The 18,548-nt window shown below is 40.2% G+C and overlaps 1 protein-coding gene across 1 annotated transcript in view; it reads left to right on the top strand.

Moving 5' to 3' along the window:
- The window catches only part of WWC1 (WW and C2 domain containing 1), a 347,981-nt gene that overhangs the window by 262,230 nt on the left and 67,203 nt on the right, over window positions 1-18,548 (top strand). The window contains exons 12-16 of the mRNA XM_069199350.1: window positions 461-569; window positions 3,037-3,117; window positions 3,237-3,323; window positions 6,536-6,728; window positions 10,691-10,837. Coding sequence (XP_069055451.1) covers window positions 461-569; window positions 3,037-3,117; window positions 3,237-3,323; window positions 6,536-6,728; window positions 10,691-10,837 — 617 coding nt within the window. The remainder of the gene's footprint in view (window positions 1-460; window positions 570-3,036; window positions 3,118-3,236; window positions 3,324-6,535; window positions 6,729-10,690; window positions 10,838-18,548) is intronic.

Raw genomic sequence — 18,548 nt, 5'->3', positions numbered from 1 at the left:
CTGAGGCCAAGACCAGTCCATCCTGTCTGGTTTCCATTTGTCATAAAGAATCCTATCGAACACTGTTGTCAAAAGTTTCTACAATAACCTCTTAACATATGAACCATATCTTCTATCGTGTCTGTACTGGCATTTTCAGCAAAATGTATTGTTTTTGGTAATTTATACAGCATTTCATACCGCCTCTTCAGCTGCGAGGCACTTCCAACGGTGGCGAATTGGTTACTGTTGTCCAAAGTGCTAACTTGAAGTGCTAATTGAGAGTCAGGTTTCGATAAGAGAATAATACATTTAAGTGACTGATAAGTATTCATACACCTAGAACATCCTCTCTACAGTTAACAGTCGGCTGTTAACCACATTTGGGGAGGATGGAATACAGTTTATTTCTCGCTGTCTTAATAGATTCTCCACTCACGATGTGATTCACACATCCAATGATTTTTCTTGTTTGGGCCAGGTTTACATTCTCATGGCGGAACTGCCGTGAAAGGGACTGGTGTTTCTGCAGCAGTGTCAGACGAATCGGTAGCAGGAGACAGTGGTGTGTACGAGGCATCCGTGCAAAGGTGAGGCATTTTTCTTAAATGAAGATACTTTAGACATGTTTATGCAGAATGGCCTGCCGCATAGGAGTATTGTTTGCAAAATGCAGAGATGCCACACTGTGCACAAGGACAAGGAAAACAAGATTTTTGACGTTTGGGTTTCTCATACAGAAGTCGCGTTTTTACAGTTTGTTTAATTTGCTGTGAGTTTTTGGAAAATGTGTTAAGTTTGTATTAGTGCAATAAAGTCTGCACTGTGTAATTTAGAGATTCAAAATCTAGTTATTTTGCTGCTCCTACATTAGAGCAGTGAAAAAATGAATTTCAAATGGATGTAACTGCAGGCATTGAATTGTGGCCTTCATGGGTACCCAAAAAGTTGAATGAAGTAGAGTAATGACGGAATACCATCTTCCTGTCTTCTCCTGTCTCCAGTGCGTAATTTGAGCGGGAGGAAGACGGTGGGGGCCACCAGCACTTACTTTTCCTCATCAGTCATATACTCAGAGAAAGAGATGGAAAAACACACAGATAGGAAAGACAGAGAATGACAGCAGCAGATTCACAAAGGAAGAATGCAGGAACCTCCAAGAATGAAATAATAGAGCAAGGAGTGTCTGGTGGTGGACTAAAGAAGCATAAGAGGGAGTTATGACAACCAGCCTTGGTATTTGCCACACCAACAGTTAATTGCACCAGCCGTGGGCTTCAGAGAAGAGTTCCAGGCACCAGCACGCATTCTTTTACAAACTAAGCACTGACTGTTTCCGAGTGATCACCTCGTTGTAGAGAGTGGACAGTAATGCTCTGCTCCTACCAACCTCCAACTTCCCGGCTTCCTTTGGGTAAATGTAGCCCATGGTTAAGAGGAAGGGTGAGAGCTATTCTGATTTAATTTTTCAAATGCATTTCCAGGAAGAGGAAACTATGATGGCAAGGTTGATTTTAAGGATGAAAGTTGTTTTTTTCTGTCTGAGAGCTAGAGGGAGAACCTTAACAGGACAGGGATAAGGACATTTTGTGTTTATCTCGCCTGTGAATTCTCTATTACCCAAAAAATCAGTGGGATTATCATACCAGTCCAGGTTTGGGGTGGTCTTATATATAACATAAAGTTGTAGAATTGGTACATATCTGTAATGGGCAGTGCTTCACCCTGAGGTACCAAGTGACATTGTAAAAAACTCTTGCTTTCCTTTATGTACCATATCATTTTCTCCACCTGAACACTTTGTTATATACAATGCAATGAAATTGATGAGTACCAACTGCAAATCTATATGTTGCGTATATAATCTGTATCACAGTGCAGTAAAAAACTGGAAGCTGTTGTCCAAACCTACCCATCTACAACTCGATAGAACATTCCCTCGCACCTTCCATGTCCACAGTATGGTTCTGTTGTCTTTTAGTAGATTTATTCAGTTTATCTGGTCTAAACCCTAGAGGCTCATTTAGCTATTTCAGTATCTGATATCTCGTATTATTTTACCTTCATGACTGTAAGATGTTTTAGAACAGGGTTAAAAGATTTTTATGTCACTTAAAGGAGAAAGTCTCCACATATCTGTTCTTATTATTGAATGGTGTTACTGAATTTCTTTGTGAAGTGTCTTGCTCCCATAATGATTGAAACTCATGGTGGAATGTGTGCTTTAAGAACCTGCTGTTTTAAAGTGTCTTTGGAAACAAGAGCACCATTCTCCCTTCACAAATTTGAAATTGTTGAAAATTATTTCAGATTGCTAGTTGATATTCTCACGTTTCAACTACACATTCTGCCTACCGGATTAAAGTTTAATCCCTAAAGCAGAAACTCCTTCAAAATTGGAATGATAATTATAGCTGTGCCTGATAAATTTAAATGGTCCAGCATGTCCAAGTAGTTACAGCATTATTATTGGAGTTAATTTTTCAATCATTGCAACAACCAAGATTTGAGCAAAACTGTCTTTGAATTGATTTGCTCTCTCACTCAGGGCTGTTACCAATACTTTGATTTTAGTGACACAATGCCAGAGCAGACTGGTCAATGAGTTTGGTTATCATGGTGCCATACTGATTGATGAATGAATTGAAAGACCCAGTCTGCTCTAACCTGAAAGGAAGAATCCACAAATGCTTCCTGCATCGATCCAGGGTGTTGGTATGGTTCTAGGCTGACGAGGCAAAGGAAGAACCACACTTTCAAAGGATGTACATCCTTCCTCTGTAGCAGTATGCACTTAGTCACATTCTCAAATGCATAGAAGTCAGATTTTTCTCAAAATGAATGGTTGATTAAGGATTCCTTACATTTTCGATCATTGGCATTGACTTCCAACAAGGTGCAGAAAGTGTGAAACCTTCATTATGGCTGCAGAAGACATGGGAAGATTATAATTCAGAGTAGAAAAGGCTCACCTACACTTATCCCAAAATGAAATTGTACACACTTTTTCAAGTGCTGCATTACTCTTCACACTGGTTTGTATGTGTTTATTTTTAGGCCCAGTCCGTCTGAAACTACAGTGTCTGATGTGGATGATACTGAGGTGATCGGAACCGCCAAAGTTCAAATTGGAATGAAGTGAGTGCTTAGACATAGTTCAAGACTATCGAATTAATTCAAAATGCCCTCATATTGTGTTTAAACAGGTTACTGTTTGATATATTGATAAATTAATCGTTTGTGTGTGTTTTTTCCAGATATGATGACAACAATTCACAATTCGCAATATTTGTCATACAGCTGAGTAACTCCTCCGCTCTCTTGCAGGAGCAGGACCAGAAAGTGTAAGTGTGTGAAGCAATGTTAAGCTGTTGATACCGGTTACGCTTGTTATGCTGAAATACTTTCCTTTCCTTTAACGTTGTTCTTCCGCCATTAGTGTGCACATGTCCCAAAAAGAAAGGCTTTTCATTTTATCTGTATCTAGCAGTTAGATTAAACACTGTGAGATTAGTTTCTAAGAAAGGTTATTAATAATGTATGTAATTTGGAGTGATCATATAGTGTCACCTTGGCAAACTAGGGCAACAGAGTCCTTCAGTGAAACACAGCATTTACTGTCCAGTCAGTGCAAGTTTAAAAATAGCATGCAAGTATGTTTACTTGGCTCAAGGGTTGCATATATTTTATTGGTCAGTTACATTCATTGGAGGAAAGAGGGACTTCACAGAGTGCTAAAGGGAGAAGACAAGTGAGTGAGGTAAAGAAGAGGCAATTTGTAACTGCTCAAGAAGTGTGAACTGTTATGTGATCATACTCACACTTATAGTCCCATATTTGCCTGCAGTTGTGTTTTCCTGTAATGCTGCTGGCCAGCTATAGAGGTTAGTTACTGCACAGGAAGCAGCAGTGAAGGTCAGGGAGTTTGTTGCACATTATAAGATCTGCGTCAGGGGCCTCTTTCCCAGAACTCTTAGGAACTCTGTCCCCCAAATCACTGAACAAGAAAGAAAATCACCTTTCTTTCACAGTCCATGTAAACTAACCTGGCATGAAATGAAGGGTAATTCAGTTTGCAGAGTGCACAAAATAAATAGCTTATCAATCAATATATACCACTGATTTCTGACTGCTCCCTGAGGAATGCTGTGAAGAGTTGCCAGAAGTTACCAAATGCCAAAATCCATTTTCATATCTGGCAGCAGTTGCAGAAGGCCATGGATTGCACTGTAACCCCATTACAACTTTAAGGTTCTCCTCAATTTTACAGGTGGCAAGGCTATAGCTGAACAAGCTGGGAATAGCTGTGGATGGCCCAAGCGAATGATTTCTATTGCCAGAGGTTGTGCTATTTTTCTCCTACACTGTCCCTTATGAGGAAGCATATTATAGCCTTGTAGCCCACTGCAGAGGTCTAGACCAGTTGTTAAGTCCCCTGAACCCTTCAGTCTAGTCCTATAACATGAGAGAGGGCCTGTAAAATCCAGTGTAGTCCAAGGCAGAAGGGTTGTAAGGGATATTAGGACACTCCACCCTCTAAGGGTAGAATGTTCCAATTTAAGAAGGGAGAAATAAATACAGCACAGAATGTTGATGCAGAAGGCCTATACTAGCTAGTAGTGGACCTAAACCCCACTCCATTGCCCTCAGTGGAGCTCTGGACATTTCAGAGTTCTAATATAGCCTTGTAGCACAACGTGAGGGCTATACGGTTTGTTAAAGGCCCTGAACCTGTAGGAGGGCCTGTAACGAGGGAGAAAGCCTTTATTTAACAAGTAGTGTAGCTGAGACAGAAGGAACATAAGGCTATTAGAACATGCCATCCCCAAAGGGTTGAATTTTCTTAATTAAAAAAAGGAGAAAGACAAACATTGGAATGTTGGAGCAGCAAGCTTATACCAGCCATTATAAGCCAGTAGCCACTCCATTGTCTTCAATAGAGATCTCAACATTCCAGTGTTCTAATTTCTGTTTATATAGATTCTCCTCTAAAAGAATGGATAATCCTTAACTGCTACATCATGTCCCCTATGCGCTGAAATAAATGCAACCCCAGAGATGCTAAGATTCTGCTAGGCCTCATTAATGAGATGCAGCATGAATCCTGTGCACGACGACATAAAGGATTAAACTATAGGCATGACAATTCCATTACGGTTGCTCACTCAGAAGAGCAAAATTTGATAGAGTGCTTGACTAATCTCGGGTACTGGTAATATCAGAGTGAGGTTAGATTGGGAGGCTGGAGCTCTCATGACACCCTTGATTGCAAGACACCACAGAGGCATTTATGATATCGCCTACTAGTGTAATTGTCTCAGGCCAAGTAGAAAACATTCTCTCTTCATGATATAGGGCAAGCTGCAGCTGAGCTTGTGGTGAAGAATCTTGTGCAAGAAAAAAAAAGCTCCAAGTGGAAGCATAGCACCATCGTCATCCAAGGTGGATTTCAACATCGTCTGATGTGTTGTCAACTTCCCTCAATCCTGTTTCTCCAGTCACATTTTTGATCAAATTGAATCTCTTCAGCAGAGCATAGCTGCAGGCTAAGGTTTGTTCTTCACAGGTTTTGACAAGTTCAACACACTCAGAATAGAATGGGGTACCATCAGTGACTGTATTGGCCTGATGCTTGTTACCAGTCAGAATTCCAGACTTAGGGTTATATAAATTTTGAATCTTGTAATGAGAGATTCTCCATAGTTTGGCCCCCACAAATGAGCATCTAAATTGCAGCAGGTGACACAAAGCACATTTCTTTCACTCCTCCTTCCCCAGATATATCTATGTCATGAGGACACAACTTTAGCAAGCTACTGCTAAATATTACTTTGACTCATTGGCTTTACAAGCCCTACAGCTATCAACATGTGGGTGGATTGACGCATCAGGGTCTAAAGAGCAGTCAGTCATGGCACCAGCGACAGGCCGAGCAGCGGATTCTGCCCTTGGGGTGTTTGTCCCAGGAGGACACTGGTGCTAATGACAACATCAGAAAATATCTTTAGCATCCTAGTTAATTAACCTCTAGCCGGGCCCCCATTCTGGAAACCCGACCTAAAAGATGTTCAAGAACTCCATTAACATGTGTACTGGATTTCTCAACCATTGTCTTCGTCTGTGTAATGTGTGTTTGAGTGATAGGAGAGACATATGTTTAACTTAGTTATAAAATATACTTTCTAAGCCAAACATCAAATATTCCAATCCAAATTCAAGAGAGTATAGTAATATTTATCTGTCTTCCATCAATAGTGAAATTCAGACTTCCCAGCACAGAGATCTTACCAAATATTTTGAATCGATTTCAGAGGTTAATTCGCACACGGGTCACAATGAGGGAAACAGAACAACAGCTGGTATGAGAATTGACAACAAATAAACAATCTGAGTATTTCACTGATCAATGTATTTGCTTTGGGAGTATATATTTTGTTATCGATCTCTATCTATATAATTTCCTGTGAACAATTAAAGCATGTGTGCTTCAAGGAAATATTTCAGCTGTGAGACTTATTCTAAAGGATGCCCTAACAATACATATATGTTTCTGTAGGTATATTCGTGTGGCAGTCCTTCCTTGTAAGGAAAACACAAGCTGTTTGTTCAGGACAAAACCAGTGGACTCTGCGGACAATCTTCTTTACAATGAAATATTTTGCGTGCCTATATCACATGCCTTGTTACGCCAGAAGACATTGAGAGTCGATGCCTGCTCAGTCAACAGCCTCGACTTTGAAAAATGCCTGGTAATACCGATGGAATCCCTAATTATTTCATTTTGGGTCTATAAATGTTGAGATTCTAAAACGCATCGCTCGTTCTGATCTATGTATGCATAGCTCTACAGTTTAACTCTCCAGCAATGACCTTTTTTTTTAGGTTAGCAGCAATTATTTTAGGTCGTGTTTTGTGGGAAAAGATGCATGATGCCACTGTACATTAATGGCCTACACCAGTTAGGATGAATTCTGATTGCCAACTAGCTCCCTGTCACTAGGACACCATGTCCCCACCTAGGCTTTTTTGCTACAAGTCATTGTGCTTCAGTCCTGGTGGTTTAATGGACGCAAAGTTTGACTACAACTGTCACACACATATTGTCAAAGTAACTCTCATGCGAAGAACCTGTGTCCCTGAATGCCATGGAGCTGTGTGGCAACCCTAACCAGATCCTTGTGAGTTAAAGGTTGTAATGGGTGTGGCCTAACAAGCCTGTAAACGTGCGCAGCAGCAGATATTTAGCTGTTTACTTTACTTAACATTTCTAATTTGCGTTCACCCCGGAAGGTGCAAAATGTTTTTCTTGTTGCAAGTACACCATAGGGTTCTTAATAGGGCTGGTGTGAGAAAACACTTAAATTTACATATTTGCATGAAACTTCCAACAACAGAATGTTCACTTTGATTCAACCTTAGAAGGTTATGTACAAATTGATCACTTTGTGATTAAGTTGTAAAGGGTCAAAAGGTTGCATCCTGCTTTGTGCACAAGGGTGAAGGTTATACACCAGTGGTTCCCAACCTGTGGTCTGGGGACTCATGGGTGTCCATGGAGCCACCTCAGGGGCTCTGTGACTGCTTAGAAAATTAAATAATTTTAACAACAATAAAATGTGTATACATATAGTGGCTAACTGTACAATTGAACATTTTAAAACATACTGAAACTTAAAGGAATTTGAAATTGGAGGTTAAAAATTAAATTTGTATCCTCAGAGTGATTTGTGGGCAGAATGCAGGTGCATCAAACAATATAGTATGGCCGAAGTGTGGCTTCAATTGAAATTAGAAAAGATCCAACCGTCAAATTATTATTTTGATTTTTTATTTATACTTGTTTGCAAATAAAATAAAATGTGTTATCATTTGTGTATATGTTGGATGGAATGCTTGTTTCTTTATTTGTTTTGAATTGTTTTGTGAATCAGACCATCAACAATGTTTAGGCTGGGGTCCCCGACTTATAGTAATGACGAGTGGGGAGGTCCCCAAATTCCAGTAATGATTCATTTGGGATCCTCGGGTTCAAGTAATGATGAAGTTGGGGTCCATAGAAGTCAAGAGGTTAAGAACCAGTGTTATACACAGTTGCCTCTTGAGGCAGGAACAAGGGTCAGGCTTAATGTAAGACCATGAGCATAAGCAAAGGCTGGATGCAATGAATTGTGGGGCCAGTGGCACTTGAATCACTTAGAGGTCACCCACTGCTTTTACAGCCCATCAGAATTTTAAACAAGGGTCAAGCCTTGTCTTAACATTAAAGGAGAGTTAGGATTCTTCACTGGCATCACAAAGTGAAGTATATTATAGGAAACATAGAAATTTACAATCGAAGTGATGTTATGGACACAGTCCAACAACTAAACACTCATGAATTTTTGCCAACCGGCTTTAGGAATTTGATTGTGAGTGCGCCCATGCATCTCACATAGTACCATATATGCTGTCACAGATAGCATTACAAATGACTTTGATGACATCTCAAACACAATTCAAACTTCTTAGCCTACCAGAAGGCTCTAAATCCTCACGTGTTTAAACTATACCTGACACTAGTTTTACTGGATCCCTCCTTTTTATTGTTGCATCTGTTTAATTATTCAATCCTTCTTGTAGTTATGAATTAGTCAATGTTACCTCAATCGACTGCACCTTTTTATGTGGTTAGCTACTTCTATGTAATTTGTTGTTTTTGTGAAGCAAACCCCTAACCATGAGTTTGATGTCCATACTATATAAACATATATGTAGGTGTATGTGTATCAGTGAATTAGTGAACGCCTATTGACTTTGACCTCTTTTATTGTAACTATACCAACGTTTATAAAACAAATGTTCGTGGGCTCCATTGAATTGTTTTGCTAAATGTGGTGAGTTAGAAGAGGACTGGTAGAAAGGGTGAGGGGGAGAATCTAATGTACAGTAACAAATATCTCATTACAGAAAAAGGTCCATTTACTGAAAATACTTACAGTGAGAAATGTGAATGTTTTAAAGCCTTTATGTTCCAGAAATTGACCAGTTCTGGCCTTAACTTGAGTTCCCATTATTACCCCTCACCTCACGTCCCCCCGTTAAATCTGCCCACCAGAGTCACCAAACCCTCTGGTACAACTAACTCCTTAGAGGTGTGAAGGGGCGAGTAAAAGGGGATTACAAAGCGACCCAGAGGGTTCCTATAGAAATGAGGAATTACCCAGAGAATTGATAACTCCGTTCTGAATTCTCTAGTTATTCATCATGCCTCACTTGTATTTCAGCTGGAGATTTCAAGTGACAAAATCTGCGGACGATCCATAGTGTACCTAATTCCTGACGGGGCAAGTAACTCTTGTTACCTTCCGCTCCTGGTACTTGCCCAGTTCGGAATTATGGAGTCCTTGTACTGTAGCCCAGAGAGTACTGAACCAATCTTATATTCCCACCCTCTTACCTGTCCACATGTCCACTAGGCATGCGTGTCTATAGATACGTATGTCCACGGTTGGCTCTCCCGCTACATTCAAACAATGTTTGTTTTAATATTAAATCATCTGCTACCTCTGAAGCCATAACTCGTAGCCAGTTAAAGACCTTTTGTGTAACTGGCAAGAATCTTGCTACAGCCCGACATGGTGCTAGCCCTTTATCTCACCAGGACCTTTGCTTGAATAGCAGTTTTGCTACAGGTGCTTTTCCATCAGTATCTGCAGCAAGTGCTTTTCGGTTTAAATTTTAAGGATCAGAATACATTGTCCATCTGTTTCAAACAGATATCCTTTGTGAAAATTAGAGACTAATACATAGTAATCATGTATTCCATGTGATTGCATCTGCTTTCATCTTTTCAGGCTTTCGCAGCCTTTTCCTGGACGTTTCCATGGCTTCTGCTCGTGTTTGCATTTTATTTGTTAGACTGTGTACAACAGGAGACGTGCTGATTTCATCTCATTGCATTATGGGACATAAGAGTGAAATGTATTAGTCTATTAAAGCTTTCCAAAATTAACGTGACTGGCATTTCCAAGATGAAAGTGTTCTATCGTCTACAAGAGAGATTGATTGGTTATTTATCCAAAAGTGCCAATTTGTGAAATGAACGGTTTAAAAAGTGCAAATCCGCCATCCATTTTTAAATTAGGAACATTCAACTTGATTTTTATGTTTATATGTGATTTCAAGTCAATGCTATCTATATCACTGTATTTTTAGGTCGAGCATAGCAGCGTGCAAGTGCTGCTTTTCCCGACGTGTAGTTATCTATTTGGGCTTTTAACCTCACCCACCTCACACCCATCATGTTCACTAGTTCGTGGGCTTGTCCTACAAAAATCCTTTGTTATCATTGGTAAATGGTTTACGTTTGTTCCTCCTTGGGGGCGGTTTGGTTACTGCCTTGGCCATCACCCATGTTACATGGCTAATTGCATGATTGCTGATACGTTTGACTGCGAGCAAACTTCTTTTTCCTTTTGTGTGTCTCTTCAGGCTGGTGCTAATGGCAGCCGTAGCGCTGTGAATCGGCTTGCGTATATGAAACTGTTTTACTTTTTATATTCAGTTGTAGCAAGAAAAGTCCGGGTAGGAGTTTACAATGCCAATAGCTCTAACTCGAGCAAATGCTAGACCCGTTGCATTGCAAATGCTTGTTTTATACTTTGGTAACTCAGTTTCCTTTTCCGTCACTGACCCCACTTTGTGTTCTGTTTGTTGTTGTTCTTGCATACAGGGAGGGGCGCAAATAAGCCTGGCTGACGTTTGCAGGTCAGGCGAGAAGTCAACGCGTTGGTATAACCTGCTCAGCCACAGATATTTGAAGAAGCAAAGCAAGAAAACAAAACAGCGAGCTGCTGAAACATCCACTGCTGAAAAGCCGGTAGGAAGAAATGCTGTGCAGCATAATTAAAACCCTTTTTTGCCCCAGCTTACTACCCATTACGATAACTTAGTGTGTCATTGTAACCGCTGCAGAGGCCTGTTTTTAAAGGAAAAGCCATATCTTGAAACACAGTTGGTTTCACACAGTTGAAGCGTTTGTTTCTGACTTTCATAAAACGAGCTCCATTGTGTTGAGGAATCATAATTCTTGTTAAATAGTTTGCTCTCAGAGCAAATAGTCCCATTATATCGGTCCTAGTGATCATTCATTCAAGGTTTTGAGGTCCTTTGGCAGAGATCCGTTCTCCCAAAGTTGGCAGCGGGACGGAAGCTGCCAACAGCTCCATGTCCTGGATGTCCAGAAATATCTGTGGTTACAGTACCTGCAGCTAATACAACATCCATTTCCTCCTTAGCGTGCTAAGATTTCTTCAGAAGGAGAATATTGTCACAGAATGGCCTTTGTAGTAAAGTAGAGCGTTACTTGGCGCATCATTGACTGGGGACCATTTTGTGTGTTACAGAAGTTTCCCAAGATGTCCCTGCAACACAATGAGGCCTGATAGATATGGGACTGGAAACTCCAGACTTCTCCTAGAAGCCCATGCCATTGAAAGGATCTCCCATCTTTTGACAGTACTCCCAGTTTTGAGAGGGAGGATTTCTGGGAGGATTGTGTTTTTTTAGAAATTAGATTAATTAGGTTAAGCATCTTTATTACAATAGAGTAGCATGTGCTATCCTAGTGGTTTATGATCGTATCTGCAACATAAAGGTATTTATGGTGAATGTGTTTTCCCGTTTAAAAATAGCATTGCTTGCATCTATGCATAGTTTTTTTTATTATATTGCTCCTGGCTCCAGCTGTTATATTGAATGTATGCGATGAATCCCTTTATTTTGTTCTTCAAGGCCAAATCAAATGTGAGAGCAAACCAGTGCTCCATTGATACTCTCTCCATGCAGATTTGTCTGTGGGTTTTGATGAAGCCTGCTTTTCCTTTTGAGAGGAGGTTGTCCCAGAACCAGTCTGGATACATTTCTTTACCCCCATGTGTGCATGTTCCTCTAGTCTGGCGATGTCTTGAGTGGCCCATGAGCGCTGGGTTCATCTCAGGTCGGGGAGCAGGGAATACAGATGGAGGGAAGAACATAACGGTACTGGGGAAGAAGTAAACACTCGCCGAGATTCTCTTTTTCTATATGATTAAAACTTAAAATCTGAAAGATCTTACATAAATGGATGTTTTTTCCAACTGCTTACGACTTTGGCTGATGTGTTTTAGTATTTCGCTGTGATTCTGTGGTAGGTCTTTAAAATGATAGTACTTTACTTTGATGATTGGAATCTCAAGAGCAACAGGTCTTCCTTTTTCAGTTCCGTTAGAAGCCAGAAAAGCAGTTTAAATCTGTATTTTTTGGCCTTTAGGCCTAGCGCTAGGTTGGCTGCTTCAATTTAGTAAATTGCACTTGTTTAACAACCCAAGGGGGTTGGGGCGATCACATACTGCACTACATTGATAGCCTCAGACTCTCTATAAATGAACGCACGTGTTTTCTGACGTTTTTCGTGCGACGTTTTCCACCTAGCTACAAAAGTCATCTCCAGACATGATGTTCAGCCAAACCTGTGGCGCTATATGTTTCTTGCCAGGTTATCTGACTGACCATTTAGGAATTACTGCTGTGATTAAGGAGAACTTTAGCACATAGATTATAGCTCACATACCACGCCAGCCTGCGCCTACCATGATCTATAGGGCAGGGTGCATCCCGCTTACGGAAAGTGGCACCTGTGGTGCTCTTCTGTGACCTGCCTGGCCACTCCGTGGATATCTGGGCTATATTCGCAGAGGTGTGTATTAAAGGGGCAGCAAGGTGTGGGCCCTAGAGCCAGTTTCCTTCTCCATCTTGTGCCGTTGCTGGCAAGCGCTGCTTGCGAATGGCGGGCCTAATTACAAGTCCTGTTATGCAATAATAATTGGCAGCTATTGTATATGCCTTGGCTGGTCGTGATGCTGAGTCGACCCTGCTGGGATTTGCTGCCCTATAATTTTCTTGCATGACACATCTTTTATTACTAGTCCTGTTGAGAGTTTTGCTAATCCATTCACAGATTTAAATGTGTTTGAACCAGATTGTTTTTTCTGCCGCTTCACTCTACCTTCTCCCAGTTGCAGTGCAATGCGTTTTCACACCCACTAATGGAAAGAGAGCTTGAGCAGACACGGGGCACTGTAGAAAAATACCTTCAGCATGCCTGCATGGGTCCGCCTGCTTTATTGTTCAGGATGCCCTTTGACCCGTTCATCCACTGTGCAGACATTGTGATGGTCTTTGTCAATAGTGTGAGTTTATCGAACTTTCTAAGAAACTGAAATCACACCAATCTGAGCTTTGTTCTTGCTACTAACCAGTTATTTCTGTGACTGGGCGGCTGTGCTTTCACAGATCGAGTAGAACGATAATGAATGAATGAGGATATGGGATTCTGACTAATCGGAGATTTGCTTAACATTATTATTTCGTTTGAGGTGCATTCGGGTACATTGTTTGTTGGAAAAAAAATAAAAATGCTTTCAAGATGTATGTTAGCAACTGAACCTCAACCCAAAGAAGAGTAAGAAAGGAACTAGTGTTTAGTGGCAACATCGTGTCTCAGGAACCATCAACACTGGGTTCCAAATGCATTTCACTGTGTGATCCTGGGCAGATCAGTCATTTACACTATACAACGATTTACTTGTCCTCCTAAGCAAGATATTACATTAAAAAGGTTACTACCCAGGATGAATGCTGTTCTTTAGAATAGGGCATTCGTCAGTTATTTCGACAATATGCATTCATAAGTAGCCCAATATAATACATACAGACTCCTGTTTATTCAGAGATTTATACGCCATTGTGCAACCATGCATCTTTTGTTAAATAACATTGACTCAATGTTGTGTCAGCAGTTGGATGGCAAAATTTACATTCAAAATGTTGTTTTAGTATTTCTTGTCACACAGTGTTGTTTGTCGACCATCTTTTGACCAGAGCTCTTACTGAATCGGAAGTAGTTTGAAGAAAGAGTTTTATTCTGAAAACCTGCTTGGCCCACACCCTCCGCCAAGTTTAGTTAAAATGTTATAGACTGTAACTTCCTAGGCCTTGGCTGAAGTCCCAAGGATACATGAAGGCCTGCAGGAGGGGCATTTATTGGTAGTGCTGTTCATACTTAGGAATGGATACACATGTCCTTCCTGTGGTAACATGACAGCAGTCTTGGAATACAGTACGCCTGTCCCTCTAGAGGGACATGTTCGTAAACCAGAACAGCGACATATTTCCTCCTGTCTGTAGAAGGCTGTGCTGATCACTTTTTTGCTTCAGGAACCTGCTGCGTTTGTTTCCCCTCTGCTTGGTGAGACGAAAACATCCTGATAAAGTTGCTGAAAAGTTACTGCTCTTGACAGTTTTGTGGGAAAGCCTCCAAGTTGGCAGAGTTTTTGCAGCTAACATTTCCACAGTACATGCGTTTTTTGCTAAAGAAGTCAATATGGGTTTGGGGCATTTCTAGTCAAAACTTAATGCTTGTTGCTGGAAATGTATCTTTTTTTTTCTCCCACTTAGACTTACGCTCTGAACCTTTTACCGCCGGATTCATGCTATGCACATAATTGAATATTTAGCAAATTCTAGATTTCGCCAAAGTTTTCTGTCAGTTTCTAGCTATATTTGGAAACACTAGTGCTTGTGGCTTACTGTCAGTTTGTTAGGGAACTAGGATTTTTTTCTATTATATTACTGAGTTTAAACAGTGTCATTTTAAGGTTTTTCGAGTCAAAGGCAAGGCATCATTTTGGGCCCCGTTTTTGAAGTTTATTGCACATTTCTGCTAATTTAGGCCCTTATGATGCCAAACAATGTTGAACAATATTTAAATTTTCAAAAAAGTGCTCACACAAAAACGGCTGAAATATCTCGTATGGTGTCCCAAAAAACTTCAGGATAACATTGGGTAGACTGAGTGAGAGGTATTGATAGGGAGAGTAGTTGAGGTAAATAAATTTACAGAGGTGAAATAAAGAAAAATCACTTTCCATGGGGTCTTCTTGAAGCTGTTGCCCGGAACAAAGACCCGCTTTGCCCATGCCATAAAATACCTGTTTTTTTAAGGCATTTGACCTTTTTCTGGCTTAGACGTTTGTTTCTTGTTAGAGCGCATAACTAGCAGGGATTTAGAGTTTTTATTTACTTTTCCTTTTACTATTTTCTACACGTATTGTTCTTTAGAAAATCAGTTTATTTTTCCCCGCAGCCATAGATAAGTACAGTTTTCTCCCGCAAATGCCTGATAACATAATTTAATTCTTGGAAATCCATGTAATAAACTGGTGTTCAAACTCTACTGCAGCTCACCACCTTCTATAAAATAAGCTCATCGAGCTGCTCCTAAAATGGCAAACACATTTTCACAATTATTCTATAAGATATTAAATACTGCAAGCATGTTAGAGAATTTTGTGGGCTTTAAGCACACATAGCCTAACAAATATAGAAAAATCTGATTTGCAGTAATGCCTTTCAAATATGCATTCTAGAAATACTAATGGTAAAACATATTAAGTCAAACATCTCAAGTGAGAATTTTCCAGATGCTGTGCCCTGTCTTACTTCTTTTTAAAAGAAACCCTATTTATAGAATTGAAAAATACTGTAGACAAGAAGAACCAACCATAAAAGGCGAGTTTGAAGATGTCAAAGAATTTTGACAAACATTGATGTTCATTTGTTTCCTTTTTTCCTGTCATTTCCAGCTGTAAATCAGCCTTGGGTCACAACATCTTGTGTCAGACAGAGTTTGTCTTTTCAGCTAAAAAGCACGTAGCAATGCTGGAAAATTATACCACTCCATTTTAAGTTCAATACGAATCTACAAGCCCAAACGTGCAATATATTTATTATTGGCTAAAATATCAGGAATGATAGAATATGGTTCATACAAAGGGGCGCCACTTGGCAGCTCTGAGCATATTTAACAGTTTAAACATTGAAGTTATGTTCATTTATCTCCTTTAAAAGTACAGTTAAAAATCATCAATTATCAGAAATGAGGGGTAGATTTTTTTGGAGGACCGCCCTTTGGGCACCCATTCCTCAGCCTGGATAGGATTGGCAAAAGAGTTCCTGATTTCCCTTTATAGAGGATTTCACCTTCCTTCGTTTCTTTCATTAAAACAATGTTGTTTCAGTGATGAATCAGGGATGTAGGCCTGTAGCCAGGTAATATTGTGAGCTTGTCACATGGGGCAATTTTAAATTGGACAGATTACATCATCCAGAAATTTTAGGGAGCCATCTGAGAGGCTAAGATGAGACCAGGTCATAGAGTTTTAGTATATCGATAGGTGATTGGTCAGGAGGGGAGCAGATTGTAGTTTAAGAGATTATCAAAAATTCTCAGGATATAAAAGACAGCAAGCTAGAATAGAAGGTAATTACAATAGAAATAAGAGGAGCAGATTACTCTTCTGAATTATTTTTTTCGTTTTTATCTCCTTTTTGTTAATAAGGCTAACCTTAGGAAAAAATAATTCTAAGCAGCTTATAAATTCTGGAAGAATTAATTTTTTCGACTTGAGCTTTTTGTACTCGGAAATAGAGACTTGTGTTAATGTCTGTTGTGATCAGCAGGCAGCGGATCTGTGAATGGCATTGAATGCCCTTATGCATTCCTTAAGAAGTATGCCTTTGAACTTGTATGGTCTCCCGAGGACATCGATTGGGAGTATTCTGGCATTCCTCATGGCTTCCTGAGTGACCTGTTCATCTTGTTCCATGGCCACCTCTCTCTGGGACCGAGAAATTAGCCTACATCTCCTTGATACTCACAGACCTACATTGGCTCCCCGTTGAAGTCAGAGTCAAATTTAACTGGACTGGGATACTTCATTTTCAAAGTAATCCTACTTGTCTAACCTTTTAGTGACAATTGGTGGCTCGCAGTCTCCAAGAAGGAAAAAAAGCTTCTTCCGGAAACATCTTCATTGTAAATCCTTACCTATAGATAACAGAACTGGAAAATCCCTCCTCCTGTTCTTTCGAAAGTTACTAAAAAATCACCTGTTCAAACTTTACCGGGCACAGTAATAACTGCTTTGACCAGACTAACTGGTTACTTTCCGTAAGAACTGTATGATATCTACTTTGTGAGCCCTCCCTCACCATCCACTCCCACCTTCCTTCAGTCTCACCACCCTACCCCACCCATCCTCTACCTATAGTCCACCCCAGCCTCCATTACCAATCCATTTCAGCCCCAATGTCTTCCCTTCTCTTTAATCCTGACCCAGTTCCACAGTTGTAACATATTTCTCATCTACTGCGATTTATTCTGTTCTTTGTAAGAAAACTGTTATTGTTATCATTATTGTTAACATGTAAAGCGCATCTATAGCTTGGGTGACTATGCGCTATTGAATTATGCAAAATAAATAATAAATAGTGTTGGGGGACTAGTGCCTTCTTGAATGCATTTTAATCTTTGCCTTCTTTTTATTCTGTCTGGGGATTGCCTAGGGCACGCCTCTGGTCTCTCTCTTTTTTTCCTGTGACCCTTTCACCTTCCAAGAAGACTCAGTCATTTTCTGGCCTTGATTCTAGGCCCAGGATATCTCCTGCTGTCTGCCTTTTTCGTAAGTGAAGAAGTGACTGAGTTATTTCCAACTCAACATGGCTTCCTTGGTGAAAAGAAACTGCCTGTTAGTTTCCCAATCAATCATGGCTGGCCAGTTTCCTATCTGTCATTTCCTGTTTCCTGTAAATCAGTTCCTACTCCTTCACATGGACTTTCTGTTTCTCCCTATAAAAAGAGCTGGAACAGTCAGAACCATGTGCCACAAACACTCCAATAACTTTTTGTCAATGGGTTCTATGTCCCTATTTCCAGATTGTTGTCCTTTTTTTTTCTATGGAGAATCCTTCCTAGAATCTATATCTCTTGATATACTCCTGGGTTTCGGCTCCAATTGGATTTAATCTGGTTCTCACCTATTCCGATTTGGGTTTTGTGATTGTCAGGTCAACTCTTCTCTGTCTCTAAGTTTCTTTACACTCCGGCCAGTGAGCATTTAAGAAGAAACTTGTTGCCTCCACATGATAGTCCTAGGTGTTAAACAACACAGTGGCTACAGGAAAGAGTTTACCTTACTTAACCGAGTGAAGAAGGTTCAGCCATTGCATCCAACTATTTACAGATTGCCAGGCCAACAACCCCTACACTGCTAGACTGATATGGATCCTGCCTAGTACCTTGCAGAAGCCTTAAAAAAATGCAAGCTCAGAAAATGAAATTGAGAAGCAAATATGCAGCACTCAAAAAGGCTCTGGCTACTAGTGAGGTTGCATGGTTAGTCTAAATACTATGTGATTTTCTGGAAATGCAACTAAACACAAAAATATATATATCCACGTTGCCTTTCACCCACCTCAGTTTGTTTCTGAATGCTCCAAAGTGGGACACCTTATTAGAAGTTTCTCTGTGGCTGCTTTGGCTTGGGCCAACCTCTTAGTTGGAAAGTCAGGTACATTGGAAGATGATTATGCAACCTCTGCAGCAAGGGAATACTGACGTGCTATCTTATTTAACTGTTTTATTTCAGTTGATTGCTGAGACCAATGGAATCGAAAGCACCCAAATGACACTTTTCCAGGGAAAACATTAA

Source organism: Pleurodeles waltl, chromosome 7 (genome assembly GCF_031143425.1).
Source record: "Pleurodeles waltl isolate 20211129_DDA chromosome 7, aPleWal1.hap1.20221129, whole genome shotgun sequence".
In the NCBI taxonomy this organism is placed as follows: domain Eukaryota; kingdom Metazoa; phylum Chordata; class Amphibia; order Caudata; family Salamandridae; genus Pleurodeles; species Pleurodeles waltl.
The sequence above is the reverse complement of the archived record's forward strand: the minus strand, read 5'-3'. Positions and strand labels throughout refer to the sequence as shown.